This window comes from Hyla sarda, chromosome 4, assembly GCF_029499605.1.
Source record: "Hyla sarda isolate aHylSar1 chromosome 4, aHylSar1.hap1, whole genome shotgun sequence".
NCBI classification, from domain to species: Eukaryota; Metazoa; Chordata; class Amphibia; order Anura; family Hylidae; genus Hyla; species Hyla sarda.
In genome coordinates, this window is record NC_079192.1 from 34,981,073 (window position 1) to 34,999,728 (window position 18,656).

General features: G+C 46.4%; 1 protein-coding gene across 6 annotated transcripts in view; it reads left to right on the plus strand.

The window, feature by feature from the left end:
* Positions 1-18,656, plus strand: part of LOC130367768 (potassium channel subfamily T member 2-like) — a 333,948-nt gene that overhangs the window by 101,330 nt on the left and 213,962 nt on the right. For all 6 annotated transcript variants that reach the window (XM_056570514.1, XM_056570517.1, XM_056570518.1 and 3 more), the window contains exons 2-6: positions 866-945; positions 2,006-2,108; positions 9,677-9,724; positions 10,123-10,171; positions 12,107-12,166. In XM_056570514.1, the coding sequence (XP_056426489.1) occupies positions 866-945; positions 2,006-2,108; positions 9,677-9,724; positions 10,123-10,171; positions 12,107-12,166 (340 nt within the window). The remainder of the gene's footprint in view (positions 1-865; positions 946-2,005; positions 2,109-9,676; positions 9,725-10,122; positions 10,172-12,106; positions 12,167-18,656) is intronic.

Here is an 18,656-nt window from a genome sequence, read left to right on the forward strand (position 1 = left end):
TGCTGAATATTCAAAGGAAAAGGGGTAAGATGTATGATTGCAGGGGTCCCGCTGCTGGGGACCTCTGTGATCTCGGTGCAACCTCCGGCATTCTGTGCCAGGCGCTACCTCTGAGACAGGACGTGACGTCACGGGCACACGTATGTCCACATCTTTTTTCCTAGAGAGGATCCCCATGGAAAGTGCATGATAGAGGCCCCTCTACATCCTCAATGTGGCCTGAGCATATTTCTGACCTTCTAAAATAAATTTTCTCTGCCTTTTTATACCCATAGAAACGACCACATAGTGTAAGGCAGAAAAATACATTTTTCTATTGAATTTTTAGCTTCTTCTGAAAGAGAGTTCCACAGACTGACCGCTCTTACAGTAAAGAATCAACTTCTATGTTGGTGTAGAAATCATCTTCTGCCTTAGTCTATCACACTAACTCACTTGTACCTCCATGTTTTATGTACAGGGCTCTGTATGTCTGTCAAGGAAGCGCCAGGAGATAAGGGTCAGATGGGAGATGTGCCAGGCTGTGGCACTTGAGCAGATTAGCTCCTCCTGCTTGACACTTGGCTTGGAAATATAAAGGCACTTTAATAGGTTTGGCAACCACCATCTGCTTCAGAAAAGTTTCGGTTGGGGATGTGAATGCATGAACCAGAGTATAATATGAGGATTGATACATTGAGATTCTGACCTATGATTACTAGTTTTTTACTTTTTCTAACTTTTTTTAATGACTTTTTAGCCAAGAAAAGATTTGGGGTTGTTACTACATCACCGCTTTTGTTAAAATAGCATTTTATATGATTTACTGACATAACCTTTGTCACATTCTTATGTTTTTTTTTGTCTTTTTTTAATCTATTTTTAGGGTACAAGTAGAATTTTATGTGAATGAGAACTCCTTCAAGGAACGTATGAAATTGTTCTTTATTAAAAATCAGAGATCAAGTAAGTATTCAATACATGGACAAGAGGAAGGAGCTATGTGACATGGAGTCTGCTCCTCCCACCACATAGTGATATAGACAGGAGGGAGGAGTTATGTTATATGCATTCTTCTCCTCCAACCACAGGGTGATATAGACAGGAGGGAGGAGCTATGTGACATGGAGTCTACTCCTCCCACCACAGGGTCATATAGACAGAAGGGAGGAGCTATGTGACATAGAGTCTGCTCCTCCTACCACAGAGTGATATAGACAGGAGGGAGGAGCTATGTGACATGGAGTCTGCTCCTCCCACCACAGGGAAATATAGACAGGAGGGAGGAGCTATGTTATATGCATTCTTCTCCTCCAACCACAGGGTGACACAGACAGAAGGAAGGAGTTATGTGACATGGAGTCTGCTCCTCCTACCACAGAGTGATATAGACAGGAGGGAGGAGCTATGTGACATGGAGTCTGCTCCTCCTACCACAGAGTGATATAGACAGGAGGGAGGAGCTATGTGACATGGAGTCTGCTCCTCCTACCACAGAGTGATATAGACAGGAGGGAGGAGCTATGTGACATGGAGTCTGCTCCTCCCACCACAGGGTGATATAGACAGGAGGGAGTAGCTATGTAATATGGATTCTGTTCCTCCCACCACAGAGTGATATAGACAGGAGGGAGGAGCTATGTAATAATGATTCTGCTCCTCCCACCACAGGGTGATATAGACAGGAGGGAGGAGCTGTGTTATATGCATTCTGCTCCTCCAACCACAGGGTGACACAGACAGGAGGGAAGAGCTATGTGACATGGAGTCTGCTCCTCCCACCACAGGGTGATACAGACAGGAGGGAGGAGCTATGTGATATGGAGTCTGCTCCTCCCACCACAGGGTGATACAGACAGGAGGGAGGAGCTATGTGATATGGGGTCTGCTCCTCCCACCACAGGGTGATACAGACAGGAGGGAGGAACTGTGTGACTTGGGGGCTGCTCCTCCCACCACAGGGTTATATAGAAAGGAGTTGGGAGGTTTGGCATAAGCTTTTTCTACTTTACTTTGTGTCTTCCAGGTTTAAGGGTCCGATTGTTTAACTTTTCTTTGAAGTTGCTGAGTTGCCTCCTGTACATTATTAGAGTATTACTAGATGATCCAAGAGAAGGCAAAGCAAACTGGTGAGTGTACCCGGCTTGGAATATTATTTATTATTCAGAAATTTATGTAGCATAAAGAGCAATCTGGACTGAAAACATCCTCTCTAATGTTTCATTGGTTATGGGAGGATCTTTGTTTGTTTTTTCACAGATGGAGGAGAACCTCAGGGGTGTGCCTTACAACTGCGTGCCCTCCCCCTTTGTTTTGTCATTATCCCCATCTGTTTCTTTTCCTTCTATTTGTTGTTGTTTTTTGCTTTTTTCATTGGCGTCCATTAACCAGTTAACCCCTTCCCAATCTCTCCAATTTTTATTTGTGGCTTAGGTTTTTCTTGAAATTTTCACTGGCACCCTTTATTTGTCCATATAATGTATTGCAAAGCCAGTACAGACCTGACCTTAGTGATCGCTCCTGTCAGACTTGAAGGTGGCGCTGCGCTCCTCCAGAATATTTCACAAAATTCCCCAAGGGGTTCCCCGGGTTTGGAATATTAATCTCAAATTCCCATCTTAGCCTAGGCACAGATGGGACTAGTTCCCTCTACTTTTATTATTTCTTCTTCTTAAAATCTTTTACCCTAGGTGCTCATATATACAATGATATAGTATTAAAACTACATAGGGGATAAAGACCTTTGCTTGTTGGTTATAATAAGTATCCACTTCAGAATTGGGGATTTGCTGAGTGCTCACTAGTAATGCCGACCATAGGGGTTTGATGAACCGGCCCCTTACATTAGTCGGCCTCAATCATTGACAACAATATCTCCCTTTTGTGGTCTGTCCCTATGCCATTAAAATCTCACAGGCATATACCCCCCCGATGTTTCACTGGAAGAAACCCGCTTTGTCAAGGGTCAGGGTAACGCTCCTCCAGAAGGCTGAAAAATTCTGGTTATTATAGAACGGGTGGGGGTTTTGTTGATGGGCAATTGCTTTGGATGAGCAGGTGCTTCGAATGCTGGCTAACTTTATTGCAGCGAGCAGAGCGGCACCCCCATGAAGAGGGCGCTCTAGGCGGTTGCCTATTTTGCCTATAGGCAGAGCCACAGAAGATACTAAGGTCACAGGTAAATCCTCATGCTGCCCTTAAAGGAAATCTGTCACCAGTGTCACCTGCACTAACCTGTCGGTACCGACAGGTAGAGCTGGGCGGTATGAACAAAAACGTGTATCATGGTATTTTTGTAAGTGATGGCGGTTCCACAGTGTTTAACGATAACCCCCCCCCCCATGTGTCCTGGGCGCCGCTTCTCTTCCAACACCCCCTTCCCCCCAATGAATTATCAGCGCTGTCACCACAAGCGCTCCTCTGCTCATCCTCCTATGAGTTGTGGGCCGCCGTTGCTAGAAATCTGTACTGTACTTCAAATAACATTTCCCGGGCTCTGGTACCGTCTTCACTGTCCTGCACTGTGGTCCTCTTGCTGTTTACTTGGGACGGGAAAGTCACAGAGCTGCCAGCCTATCATTGGCCGGGGTGGGACATCGCTGCGGCCGGTGATAGACTGAACGCACTGTCATGTATGGAGCCGGCCGGCTCCTTACATGACAGTGGGCTCAGCCTATCAGCGGCCCGAGGCGGGACATCCCATCCCCAGGACCGCAGCGGAGGGACTGTGAGGCTGGTAATGGGGAACGTCGGAAGGTGAGTTAAAGTTTATTTTGTTTATTTTTGCAGCCCGGGCAACGTTATTTGTAGTACAGTACAGATTTCTAGCGCCGGTGGCCCGCAACTCATAGGAGGATGAGCAGAGGAGCGCATGCGGGTGACATGATGTGGGGACAGATGTGGGGACAGCGCATTGGGGGGGCGGAAAAAAAGCAGAACAGCGCTCGCGGGTCAAATATCATTAGTTCCCCGATGTGGGGACAGCGCGCTGCGGCGGATGATTCACTCATTCGAGGGGGGGGGGGGCCCAACCGGTATTGCGGTATGGGCAAAAATTCATATCATCATATTGTGCAGGAAAAAAATTTGGGTATTCAGTATAAACCGGTATGCCGCCCAGCCCTACCGACAGGTAGTGCAGGTGACACTGATGACAACAGTACTTTACTTGTCTCGTTCTGGGGATCTCCGGTAATCTCCTCTGTTAGCTCTAGCTCCAGGCACCCAGGACCCACAGAGAGCAGCGTTGTTGATGTCACTAAGCTCCGCCCATGCCCAAAGCTGCAGCTGTTCTCTGCTGGGTCCCAGATCCTGAGAACAGCAACGGTGAGATCACTAACAGGTTAATGCAGGTGACACTGGTGACAGATTTCTTTTAAAAGCCATTGGCACCCCTGCGATGTAATCGCAGGGTGCTGATGCCTTTCAGGGGCAGTGCAAGGAGGAAGGTTGGGGGGAGGTTGTGGGAGTAAACAGTGGGGCGACTAGACAATGTGCAGCCTTTACTGATTCAGGTATCCAAACAGTTAAAATACGGACATCGACATGATCACCCATGACCTTCATTACTGGCAAATGTCAGCTGCTGATAGCAGTGGCCATCTGCCGGTTATGATGCTGGCATGAACCCGGAGCCAGTGCCATACTCCCTAACCTGACCCAAATGTTTTTAACTCGCCCTATTGAAAGCGAAATATCACAGCCGAAAATATGCCAAAAACAGGCTAAAAAAAATTACCTTCTGAATGATGTGGGCACATGTTGGCATGAACCAGTGGAGTTGTAATTTACAACATCTGGAGGGCCATGGTTTGGAGACTACCGGAATGAACATTGCCATTCTGGATAGAGTATATATAGATTTATGTTACGCCGAGCGCTCCGGGTCCCTGCTCCTCCCCTGGAGCGCTCGCGGCGTTCACCTCCGTGCAGCACCCGCTGACCGGGAGCGCTGCACTACTATCTCCGGTGGGGATGCGACCCGCGTAGTGGGACGCGCCCGCCCACGGCTCGCTTCCCAGTCTCCTCACCTGCCCCGTCCTCCGTCTGCTCAGTTCCGACGCGCGCGTGCGCCGGCTCTCTATGATTTAAAAGGCCAATGCGCCATTGATTGTCGCCTGGCCCAATCAGTACCTGCACCTGTGTCCAGGCTTATTTAAACCTACTTCCCCTTCCTGTCCTTGCCGAATCTTGTTGCCTTGTGCCAGTGAAAGTGTTTTGTGTATGTCCCAAGCCTGTGTTCCAGACCTTCTGCTGTTGCCCCTGAGTACGACCCTTGCTGCCTGCTCTGACCTTCTGCTACGTCTGACCTTGCTCTTGCCTTGTCCTTCTCTACCGCGCCAGTCTCAGCAGTCAGTGAGGTTGAACCGCTACCGGTAGACACGACCTACCGCCGCAGCAAGACCATCCCGCTTTGCGGCGGGCTCTGGTGAATACCAGTAGCAATTTAGAACCGGTCCACCGGTACGGTCCACGCCAATCCCTCACTGACACAGAGGATCCACCACCAGCCTGCCGAATCCTGACAATTTATATATATATATATATATATATATATATATATTTTTTTTTTTTACCTTTATTTATTGTACGATTTTTCTTTTTAGAGGAAGCAGAAAAATGTCTATTTCTACATTCGGGAACCTGGCACTCACACAGAGTTCTATTTTTGCCATCTTGGTGACAAGGATCTGATTATTTCGGTTCTTTTATTAGCAGGAGTAAGTTCTCAAAATGGTTAGCAAAGGGATTGCGGTGATATATTAGAAGTGATCCGCCATCAAGTTCTTAGAAGGAGATAAAGGATTACGCCTCTAGGACAGTGGTCTCAAACCTGAGGACCTTCAGATGTAGCAAAACTTCAACTCCCAGAATGCCCGGACAGCCAACGGCTGTCCTGGCATGCTGGGAGTTGAAGTTTTGCTACAATCGGAGGTCCACAGTTTGGAGACCACTGCTTTAGAAGAAGATCTTTGGGTTCCTGGCTGATTTATGGACACTGCTATATCCAATAGACATGTGTTGGCCAAACCTGGCCATTTCAGTAGACTGTTGATCCTCTAATGTGTAGGACGGGCTCCCCAATCCCCCCCCAGTAGACTGGTTGACCATCTAATGTGTAAGACATATTCCCTAATTCCTCCCCAGAAGACTGGTTGACCATCTAATGTGTAAGATTTATTCCCTAATTCCCTCCCCAGAAGACTGGTTGGCCATCTAATGTGCAGGACGGGCTCCCCAATTCCCCCCCCCCCCCCCCCAGTAGATTGGTTGACCATCAAATGTGTAGATCAGGCTCGTCAATACCCCCCCCAGTAAACTGGTTGACCATCTACTGTGTAAGATGGGCTCCCCAATTCTCCCCCAGTAGACTGGTTGACCATCTAATGTGTAGGACGGGCTCCCTTTATTCTCTCCTCAGTAGACTGGTTGACCATCTAATGTGTAGGACGGGCTCCCCAATTCAACCCCAGTAGACTGGTTGAACATCTAATGTGTAGGACGGGCTCTCCAATTCCCCCCCAGTAGACTGGTTGACCATCTAATGTGTAGGACGGGCTCCCTGTTTCCCTCCCCGGTAGACTAGTTGACCATCCAATGTGTAGGACGGGCTCCCCAATCCCCCCCCCAGTAGACTGGTTGACCATCTAATGTGTAGGACGTGCTCCCCAACCTCCCCCCCCCCAGTAGACTGGTTGACCAGCTAATGTGTAGGACGATCTCCCCAATCCCCCCCCCCCCCAGTAGACTGGTTGACCATCTGATATGTAGGACAGGCTCCCTAATTTCCCCCAGTAGACTGGTTGACCATCTAATGTGTAGGACAGGCTCCCTAATTCCTTCGCCAGTAGACCAGTTGACCATCTAATGTGTAGGACAGACTCCCCAATTCCCCCACAGTAGACTTTGACCATCTAATGTTTATGAAGGGATCCCCAATTTCCCCCCCCCCCCCCCAGTAGCATGGTTGGCCATCTAATGTGTAGGACAGGCTCCCTAATTCCTTCCCCAGTAGACTGGTTGACCATCCAATTCCCCCACAGTAGACTGGTTGACCATGTAAAGTTTAGGAAGGGCTCCCCAATTCCCCCCCAGTAGCATGGTTGACCATCAAATGTGTAGGACGGGCTCCCTGATTCCCTCCCCAGTAGACTAGTTGACCATCTAATGTGTAGGACCGGCTCCCAAATCCCCCCCCCCCCCCCCCCTATCAATCTATTTGATTTCAACTGCCCTATCCTTTTGTTCTTGGGGAGGTAAGCCACCCAAAGGAGTCTTATCCAACTTCTCTCAATTCAGAACACATGTAGACATGACCAAGCCGAAGACATAGAAGCTGGCCTGACAAGTGTTCGAATGGCAGCTACCTAATGTCTATGGCTAGGGTATCTCTAGGGTAGAGCTGTTAATGTCAGTTTTACCAGTATCAGAGCAGGCACACACCACCCAATCTTGGAAATACGGACTCTCGATAAGGAGTTCTTCAATTGGCTTTACATTTGAGTTATCTTTTGTGTAAATGCCCATTTGGGCATTGAAACTTAATATGCATTGCAGCAATATATGTCATTGGGGAAGAGTATTAAGAACTCCATACACATTAAACAATGGGATGAAATTGAGGGATTTAAAAACGTTTATCAAATGTCAAATGTCGAAAGCTTTAGCACAGCAATCCCTATCATGACATCGGGGGTCCCTGATTGGCTGTCATTAACTTTCAATGGAACTTCATAATATAGTTGAGCTGTTGTTGGCACTTGTAGGGTTTGAGGATACCTTTTTATCTTCTGATTGGTAAAGGTCCAGCTCTTGGACTCCCCACCGATTAGATCAGTGTGTCCCAATCATGGTTGGGAAACACTGGATTAGATACTGTACTTATCATCTATACTTTTGGTTAGGGGATAAGTTTTAATCTTGGTATAACTTCTTTACTAAGAGACAGATTGCTAGAATTGCTATATGTCTATAACTTGTCTACTGAAGAAGGGGTCGGATTAAGCACCCTGAAACGCGTTTAGAGCCCTCATAATCTGAATTAAGCACTAAGAAAGATTCACTGCCAACCGGTGATAACCTAACTCAAGCCGGCTTCAATCAAATAGATCCGCCTACCTCACCTGGTTCTCCACTTCACATACTGTGCATGCAGCTTGCCTGGGGTCTCCTGCCGGAGCCCGATTCTAGTGTTATACTGCAAGAAACTACCCCGTACAGCACACACAGAGCCTGCAATCACAGTCATCTGGAGGATCACAGCACCCGCACAAACAGCCGCAGGACTTCACTTTTGGTCCATCGCAGCACGAGACCAGTGGCCGGAGATCGGTGAGATACATGATTCTAACTATCACACAATAATATAGGTGGTTAACCATAACCATTCTAAAGACTGTCCAAACCAACATCACAGAGACTAATATATATTTTACTGTGCATCATGCATATATTGAAATACCTTTGATTGCCGGACTATTAGAATTCTGAACCAACAGACAACATAACTATCACACAAGCGTTTTTATAATCATAGGCAGGGTTTCATTTACCATTAGGGCCCAATGGTTAAATGTTTATATGAATAGTGCTATATTCTTTTAATCATATTTGCTTTTTTTCATGCTTGTTTTATCCACAATTAATGGTCTAATAATTGTATAATAAAAATGTTTTTTGCATTTTTTTAAATACATTGTCTCCAATTATTATTGTGTACCATCTGGGATGGTGAGATCCTAGAGGTGTGGTTAATAAATTTCTATAATTTACACATCTGTTTAACTTTCTGGAGCCAGTTGATTGTTTTTCGCTGGAATACCCCTTTAAGAGATCGATTCCAGACAAAGAAATTACAAAGAAGATTTATTAAAGGATTAAGAGACAATGCATTTTTAGAGTATGCTGCTCTCTACATCACGTCCATTCTCCATCCTGAGGAAATGAAACAACGTAATTAAAGGGGTACTCCGGTGGAATTTTTTTTTTTTTTTAAATCAACTGGTGCCAGAAAGTTGAAAAGATTTGTAAATGACTTCTATTAAAGAATTTTTCCCCTTCCAGTTCTTTTTTAGCAGCTGTATGCTACGGAGGAAATTCTTTTCTTTTTGAATTTCTTTTTTGTCTTGTCCACAGTATCAGGAACTGTCAAGAGCAGGAGAAAATCCCCATAGCAAACCTATGCTGCTCTGGACAGTTCCTGACACGGACAGAGGTGTCAGCAGAGAGCACTGTGGACAATACAAAAAAGAAATTCAAAAATAATAGAATTTCCTCTGTAGCATACAGCTGCTAATAAGTACTAAAAGGATTAAGATTTTTAAATAGAAGTAATTTACAGATCTGTTTAACTTTCTGGAACCAGTTCATTAAAAAAAATTTTCCTCCGAAGTACCCCTTTAAGGTTGATTGACATAAGACTGAATGAAGGACTCCTTTAAGATATCTCATAGATGGGAACATATTGGTAACCCTTGTTCTTTGGGCTTAATACTTTTCTTTCCGCAATATTTTTGTAATCTTTGTATAACCGTCCGCTCTCTGCTGTGAAATCTCTCACCTCCTTTAATTCTGCTCCCTCAGCCCCGGGATCCCTGCTGTGCCTGAACACTGCAGCCTTTGATACCCCTATATTTAGAGTCACCTATCTTCCGCCTTTGGTGCCATACTTCTCATCATCTTAAATTTTTTATTACAGCCTGGACTGCCCCAAACAGAACTTCTCTTCTCAACATAAATTTGATTGGTAAGACGTGTGACCTGGCACGAACCATGTCATTGCTTTGATTTCACTTTAGCATATTGCCTTAGAATAAATGGCTGTCATACTCCATAGCATTTCTCTCTGGAGGAACAGGCACCCTTTGAATTCAATAGGCTCTGTGTAATACTTCACTTATCCTGTGGTGGTGCTGCAGGGAAATTGTGCCCCTCCTTCCAGGTTCTCCCACAAACTGCAGCATCAGCAGCAGGACCTGTGATCAGCTGATCAGAAGGTACCTGTATGACATAAAGGAGTTCTCCAAAGTAGACAACCCCTTTAGGAGTACTGACTTAAGCGTCCTAAATGTGGAAACTTAATGTAATGACTTATGTTTTCAAAAGGTTGAAGTATCACTAATGTAATGAACGTATCTCTTCCAGGACTCCTATTATTTGGGTAAACAGACCGATTCCTTTGTGGGGTCTTCAGGTAAGTTGCGTTGGTAGCAAAAGAAACAACCTGTGTATGATGTCAAAAAGTATAATAAAGCAACTTACTTTTTCTATGTTATTAGCCATAGTGCACAGCTCTCTCCATATCAGCTGAGCTGTCTCCCTTCCCCTGAGATATGAAGGAGGGAGCTTGTATTACTGCTCATTACATTTATGACTTATTAGATAAGGCAGCAGGAAGCCGTTCGCAGTTACAGTAGTTTCCGTCAGAATGGGCTCACTGCTGCCTTATCTAAAAAGTCCTAAATCTAATGAGCAGTAATACCAACCCCCCTATGACATCACTGTTCTCCTCCCGTGCTGACAGGAGGGAAAGGGGGAGCAGGGGCCTGTGACAAGAGTTCACAGTTTAAAAGGGAGACAGCACAGCTGAAATGAGAGATCGCTGCACAATGGCTGATAACATCAGTAAGTTGCTTTATTTTACTTTTTTGACACCAGACACATGGTGTTTCTTTTGCTGGACAATCCCTATAAACTACAGCCACTGTTATCATTGCTCTATTATGCCTGCACTGTATAACACTATTATGTGTGCTTTTTATGGCAGGTTTATATGTGCATAGTAAGATCCTGTTATTTGAACACCCCAAAGCCATGTTATTATGGCACGATTATGTGTTCACTGTATAGTACTATTATGTATTCCAGAATTGTGTCCAAAATTATTATTTTAGCACTAAAAGACTTGTTGTTATGGCACTATAATGTCTTCACTGTACAGCACTATTAGGTATGCACTATGGTAGTATTATTTGCTCCCACAAAATATTAATACCGCATATACTCAAGTATTAGCTGTTCAGAATATAAGCCGAGGCCCCTAATTTCACCCCAAAAACCTAGGAAAAGTTATTGACTCGACTATAAGCCTAGGGTGGGAAATACATCACCACGGACTAGTGACGGTGCGTTGACGACGACGCGCAGGGATGTCCGTGCGCAGCAGACGTCCGTGACGTCCCTGCGCGTGAACGACCCTGCGCGGTGGCGTCAATGCAGCGTCACTAGTTCAGGGCCGGCTCGGAGCGGAGAAGAGGGCCTCCCAGTGAAGATGGACAGCCCAGAACGACTAACCCTCCCCACCGGACGGTCCCTGCAGCATAGGTGGCCGAAGATTGATGACCTGGCCCATCCCCTCACAGCTAAGCCAGAAGCGGTTTTTGTTCACTCAAGTATAAGCCGAGGGGGGCGTTTTCAGCATGAAAAATCATGCTGAAAAACTCAGCTTATACTCGAGTATATACGGTATTTGATCACTACAATTATATTTCAATATGGCAGTAGTATGTGTTCCTAGTACAACACCATTATACATGCACTGAGTGTCAGTATTGTATGGGCACTGTATAGTGGTATTATGCAACTACTTTAGCATACTTATTACTTTCTTTTTCTCTCCTTTAAAGGGGTACTCCGCTGCCCCATCGTTCGGAACATTTTGTCCGAACGCTTGGAGCAGGCGGCAGGGGGTTGTGACGTCACGGCCACGCCTTTCGTGACATCACACCACACCCCTCAATGCAAGTCTGTGGGAGGGGGCGTGGCGGCAGCCACGCCCCCTCCCATAGACTTGCATTGAGGGGGTGTGGTGTGACATCACGAGGGGTGTGGTTGTGATGTCACGATCCCAGCCGCCCGCACCCGGCATTCTAAACGAACGCCGGGTGCTGCTCAGAGATCGCGGGGGTCACAGCAGTGGGACCCCCGTGATCAGACATCTTATCCCCTATCCTTTAGAAAGGGGATAAGATGTCTAGGGGTGGAGTACACCTTTAAATAAAATGGCATCAGACACTCCACAACTTTGTCGATGATGTGGCACAGATCGTCATCTTGCCCTGTGACCATAAAAGCTTTGTATCATTGTACATCTTGTGAGACGACTCTTGATCTGTATTTTCTTTACCAGGTTCTGGTTGCATTGATAAGTTTTCTGGAAACAATGCTACTTACCTACCTGGGATATAAGGTAAGTGTCCATCCTCCCCACTGCAGTGAATGTACAGAGTGATCTCCCAAGCAAGTTTAGTCACTTTTATGACCAAACCTTTAATCTGTCTCAAAGCTAGAGATCCTGCTTGGTACAGTTTAGGTGATCTGAGACCTGTGGTTCCCGTCCTGTCCTTACATTCCCTCTCTACCCTCCCATTTCCTTCTCCCCTCACCTCCCTCATCACATTTTATTACCCCCCTCACCACTTTCCACACAATTTCTTCCCATCCTTACCCTACCTCATTGCCCCCCTTGCCAGGGGTCAGGTCCTGGGGAAAAAAAGTGCAGGAACCCATCCACGATTTCTTCTTAAGGGCTGGTCCTGCGGGACTTCTGTTAATGGGAACAGTGTTCCTGCTGTGGAAAAAGTCCAGGAACTCCGTTTCCATGCGTTCCTGTGGGACTTGAGCCCTTCCAGTTACCTTTTCCTTACATTGCTTTGCTTAACATCTCTTTCTGCAACTATCTATCTCTCTATCTATCTATCTCTCTATCTATCTATCTATCTATCTCATATCTATCTATCTCATATCTATCTATCTCATATCTATCTATCTCATATCTATCTCATCTCTATCTCTCATATCTATCTATCTATCTCATATATATCTATCTATCTATCTATCTCATATCTATCTATCTCATATCTATCTATCTCATATCTATCTATCTATCTATCTATCTATCTATCTCATATCTATCTATCTATCTCATATCTATCTATATCACATCTATCTATCTCATATCTATCTATCTTATATCTATCTATCTCATATCTATCTATCTCATATCTATCTATCTATCTATCTATCTATCTCATATTTATCTATCTCATATCTATCTATCTGTCTCATATCTATCTATCTCATATCTATCTATCTGTCTCATATCTATCTATCTCATATCTATCTATCTCATATCTATCTATCTCATATCTATCTATCTCATATCTATCTATCTCATATCTATCTATCTATCTATCTATCTATCTCATATCTATCCCATATCTCATATCTATCTATCTATTTATCTCATATCTATCTACCTATCTATTTAATATCTTTCTATCAGTGATGTCACCTCTTTTGTTTTGTTAGGCTCCTTTCACACTACCGTTTGTGCCCGGTAGGTGACTCCATTAGGAAGATATCGGGAGAAAATGTTGTGCTTGCGCCGTCTTTTTCTCCCGCTATCTTTGGTCGCAATAACAGGAGGTATAACGGACATTAGAGGAATCCCATTCATGTGAATAGGATCCTCTTTGCCTGTCATGGCTCCCGTTAGGCTCCCTTACAATAATGGACGTTAAGGGCGGTCAAAGTGAAAAAAGAAAAAGAAAAAAAGAGCCCTTAACATCCGTTTGTACCAGGGCCACTTTCATAGTGTAAAAGTAGCCTTACAGTATGCAGGGGGGGGGGGGCGCATCAGGTAATAGCCTATGGCATTTACAGCAGTGATTTGCAAAGTGTGTCATTAGACGATTTCTGGTGATTTGCGCTGAGGGATAACGTTATTTGCAGCAATTTATTTGCAGGGTGCGGATAAAACTCTGTCAGCTTCTATTTGATATTCTGGTGTTCTCGGCACAATTGATTTTGACAATGAGGGACAGGAAATTCCATTAACTGCCCATTGTCTCGGTTGTCTTAAGTGTTCAGTCTCTTCTAATTACTATCGATGCTCGGGGAGAAATAGACGGTCCATGTACCCCAGAACCTTCAGTGGTTACATTAAAGGGGGGCTCCAAATCAACTGGTGCCAGAATATTATACAGATTTGTAAATGGCTTCTATATAAAAATCTTAATCCTTCCAGTACTTACCAGCTGCTGTATGCTCCGGAGGAAGTTGTGTAGTTCTTTACAGTCTTACCACAGTGCTCTCTGCTGACACCTCTGTCTGTGTCAGGAAATGTCCAGAGCAAGAGCAAACCCCCATAGCAAACCTCTCCTGCTCTGGACAGTTCCTGACACGGACAGAGGAGTTAGCAGAGAGCACTGTGGTCAGACTGGAAAGAACTACACAACTTCCTCCGGAGCATACAGCAGCTGGTAAGTGTTTTTATATAGAAGTAATTTACAAATCTGTTTAACTTTCAAGCTCCAGCTGGGGTTATCCAGGAAAAACATTTTTTATATATCAATTGGCTCCAGAAAGTTAAACAGATTTGAAAATTACTTCTATTAAAAAATCTTAATCCTTTCAGTACTTATGAGCTGCTGAAGTTGAGTTGTTCTTTTCTGTCTACGTGCTCTCTGATGACACGTGTCTCAGGAACTGTCCAGAGTAGAAGCAAATCCCCATAGCAAACCTCTTCTACTCTGTGCAGTTCCCGAGACAGACAGAGGTGTCAGCAGAGAGCACTGTTGCCAGACAGATAAGAACAACTCAACTTCAGCAGCTGATAATTGTCACGATGCCGGCTGGCAGGTAGTGGATCCTCTGTGCCAGAGAGGGATTGGCGTGGACCGTGCTAGTGGATCGGTTCTAAGTCACTACTGGTTTTCACCAGAGCCCGCCGCAAAGCGGGATGGTCTTGCTGCGGCGGTAGTGACCAGGTCGTATCCACTAGCAACGGCTCAACCTCTCTGACTGCTGAAGATAGGCACGGTACAAGGGAGTAGACAGAAGCAAGGTCGGACGTAGCAGAAGGTCGGGGCAGGCAGCAAGGATCGTAGTCGGGGGCAACGGCAGGAGGTCTGGAACACAGGCTAGGAACACACAAGGAAACGCTTTCACTGGCACAATGGCAACAAGATCCGGCAAGGGAGTGCAGGGGAAGTGAGGTATACATAGGGAGTGCACAGGTGAACACACTAATTGGAATCACTGCGCCAATCAGCGGCGCAGTGGCCCTTTAAATCGCAGAGACCCGGCGCGCGCGCGCCCTAGGGAGCGGGGCCGCGCGCGCCGGGACAGGACAGACGGAGAGCGAGTCAGGTACGGGAGCCGGGATGCGCATCGCGAGCGGGCGCTACCCGCATCGCGAATCGCATCCCGGCTGGAGACGGTATCGCAGCGCACCGGGTCAGTGGAGCTGCCCGGAGCGCTGCGGTAGCGAGAGAGAAGCGAGCGCTCCGGGGAGGAGCGGGGACCCGGAGCGCTCGGCGTAACAGTACCCCCCCCCTTGGGTCTCCCCCTCTTCTTAGAGCCTGAGAACCTGAGGAGCAGACTTTTGTCTAGGATGTTGTCCTCAGGTTCCCAGGATCTCTCTTCAGGTTCACAGCCCTCCCAATCCACCAAAAAGAACCTTTTTCCTCTGACCGTCTTGGAGGCCAGTATCTCTTTCACTGAGAAGACGTCAGAAGAACCGGAGACAGGAGTGGGAGAAACTAATTTGGGAGAGAAACGGTTGATGATGAGTGGTTTAAGAAGAGAGACATGAAAGGCATTAGGAATACGGAGAGAAGGAGGAAGAAGAAGTTTGTAAGAGACAGGATTAATTTGGCACAAGACTTTGAAAGGACCAAGATAGCGTGGACCCAGTTTGTAACTGGGGACACGAAAGCGGACATATTTAGCGGAGAGCCATACCTTGTCTCCGGGAGCAAAAATGGGGGAGCTCTTCTTTTCTTATCGGCAAACTTTTTCATGCGAGATGAAGCCTGTAAAAGAGAATCTTGGGTCTCTTTCCATATGGTGGAAAGATCACGAGTCACTTCATCTACAGCGGGCAAACCAGAGGGCAAGGGAGTAGGGAGGGGGGGAAGAGGGTGACGGCCGTACACCACGAAAAATGGGGATTTGGAGGAAGATTCAGAGACTCTAAAGTTATACGAGAATTCGGCCCATGGTAGAAGATCTGCCCAATCATCCTGGCGGGAGGAAACAAAATGTCGTAAATAATCACCCAAGACCTGGTTAATTCTTTCTACTTGTCCATTGGATTGAGGATGATATGCAGAAGAAAAGTTTAATTTAATCTTGAGTTGTTTACAGAGAGCCCTCCAGAATTTTGACACGAATTGGACGCCTCTATCCGAGACTATCTGTGTGGGCAACCCGTGAAGACGAAAAATGTGTACAAAAAATTGTTTAGCCAACTGAGGCGCTGAAGGAAGACCAGGAAGAGGGATGAAATGTGCCATCTTGGAGAATCGATCAACGACCACCCAAACAACAGTGTTGCCACGGGATGGGGGTAGGTCTGTAATAAAATCCATACCAATCAGAGACCAAGGCTGTTCGGGGACAGGCAGAGGATGAAGAAAACCAGCGGGCTTCTGGCGAGGAGTCTTATCCCGGGCACAGACAGTGCAGGCTCGCACAAAGTCCACGACATCCGTCTCCAGAGTCGGCCACCAATAGAAGCGAGAGATGAGTTGCACAGATTTCTTGATGCCTGCATGACCTGCGAGATGGGAGGAGTGACCCCATTTGAGGATTCCGAGGCGTTGGCGTGGAGAGACGAAGGTCTTTCCTGGAGGAGTATGCCTGATGGAGGCTGGAGAAGTGGAAATCAGGCAGTCAGGAGGAATGATGTGTTGCGGAGAGAGTTCAACTTCCGAGGCATCCGAGGAACGAGAGAGAGCATCGGCCCTAATGTTCTTATCGGCAGGCCGAAAGTGAATTTCAAAATTAAATCGGGCAAAGAACAGAGACCACCTGGCCTGGCGAGGATTCAGCCGTTGGGCAGACTGGAGATAGGAGAGGTTCTTGTGATCGGTGTAAATAATAACTGGAAATCTTGATCCCTCCAGCAGATGCCTCCATTCCTCAAGTGCTAATTTAATGGCTAGAAGCTCTCGATCCCCGATGGAGTAGTTCCTCTCCGCCGGAGAGAAGGTCCTAGAAAAAAAACCACACGTAACAGCATGCCCGGAAGAATTTTTTTGTAGAAGGACCGCTCCAGCTCCTACAGAGGAGGCATCAACCTCCAATAGGAAGGGTTTAGATGGGTCCGGTCTGGAGAGCACGGGAGCCGAAGAAAAGGCAGACTTGAGCCGTTTAAAGGCGTCTTCCGCTTGAGGAGGCCAAGACTTGGGATTGGCAATTTTTTTGGTTAAAGCCACGATAGGGGCCACAACGGTAGAAAAATGTGGAATAAATTGCCTGTAATAATTGGCGAACCCCAAAAAACGTTGGATAGCACGGAGTCCGGAGGGGCGTGGCCAATCTAAGACGGCAGAGAGTTTGTCTGGATCCATTTGTAGTCCCTGGCCAGAGACCAAGTATCCTAGGAAAGGAAGAGATTGGCATTCAAACAGACATTTCTCTATCTTGGCATAAAGTTGATTGTCACGAAGTCTCTGAAGAACCATACGGACATGCTGGCGGTGTTCTTCTAGATTGGCAGAAAAAATCAGGATATCGTCCAGATATACAACAACACAGGAGTATAAGAGATCACGAAAAATTTCATTAACAAAGTCTTGGAAGACGGCAGGGGCGTTGCACAGGCCAAAGGGCATGACCAGATACTCAAAGTGTCCATCTCTAGTGTTAAATGCCGTTTTCCATTCATCCCCCTCTCTGATGTGGATGAGATTATAAGCACCTCTTAAGTCCAGTTTGGTAAAGATGTGGGCACCTTGGAGGCGATCAAAGAGTTCAGAGATGAGGGGTAGGGGGTAGCGGTTCTTTACCGTGATTTTATTAAGACCGCGGTAGTCAATGCAAGGACGTAGAGAGCCATCTTTTTTGGACACAAAGAAAAATCCGGCTCCGGCAGGAGAGGAGGATTTACGGATAAAGCCTTTTTTTAAATTTTCCTGGATGTACTCCGACATAGCAAGAGTCTCTGGGGCGGACAGAGGATAGATTCTGCCCCGGGGTGGAGTAGTGCCCGGGAGGAGGTCAATAGGACAGTCATAAGGCCTGTGAGGAGGTAGAGTCTCAGCTTGTTTTTTGCAAAAAACATCCGCAAAGTCCATATAGGCCTTAGGGAGACCGGTTACAGGGGGAACCACAGAGTCACGGCAAGGGGTACTGGGAACCGGTTTTAGGCAGTCCTTGAAACAAGAGGGCCCCCAACTCTTGATCTCCCCAGAGGACCAATCCAGGGTTGGGGAATGGAGTTGAAGCCAGGGTAGTCCAAGGAGGATTTCGGAAGTGCAATTGGGGAGGACCAAAAATTCAATCTTCTCGTGATGAGGTCCGATGCACATTAGAAGGGGCTCCGTGCGGAAACGTATGGTACAGTCCAATCTTTCATTGTTTACACAATTGATGTAGAGGGGTCTGGCGAGACTGGTCACTGGGATGTTGAACCTGTTGACGAGAGAGGCCAAAATAAAATTTCCTGCAGATCCGGAATCCAAGAAGGCCATAGTAGAGAAGGAGAAGGCAGAGGCAGATATCCGCACAGGCACAGTAAGACGTGGAGAAGCAGAGTAGACATCAAGGACTGTCTCACGTTTGTGCGGAGTCAGCGTACGTCTTTCCAGGCGGGGAGGACGGATAGGACAATCCTTCAGGAAGTGTTCGGTACTGGCACAGTACAGGCAGAGATTCTCCATGCGGCGTCG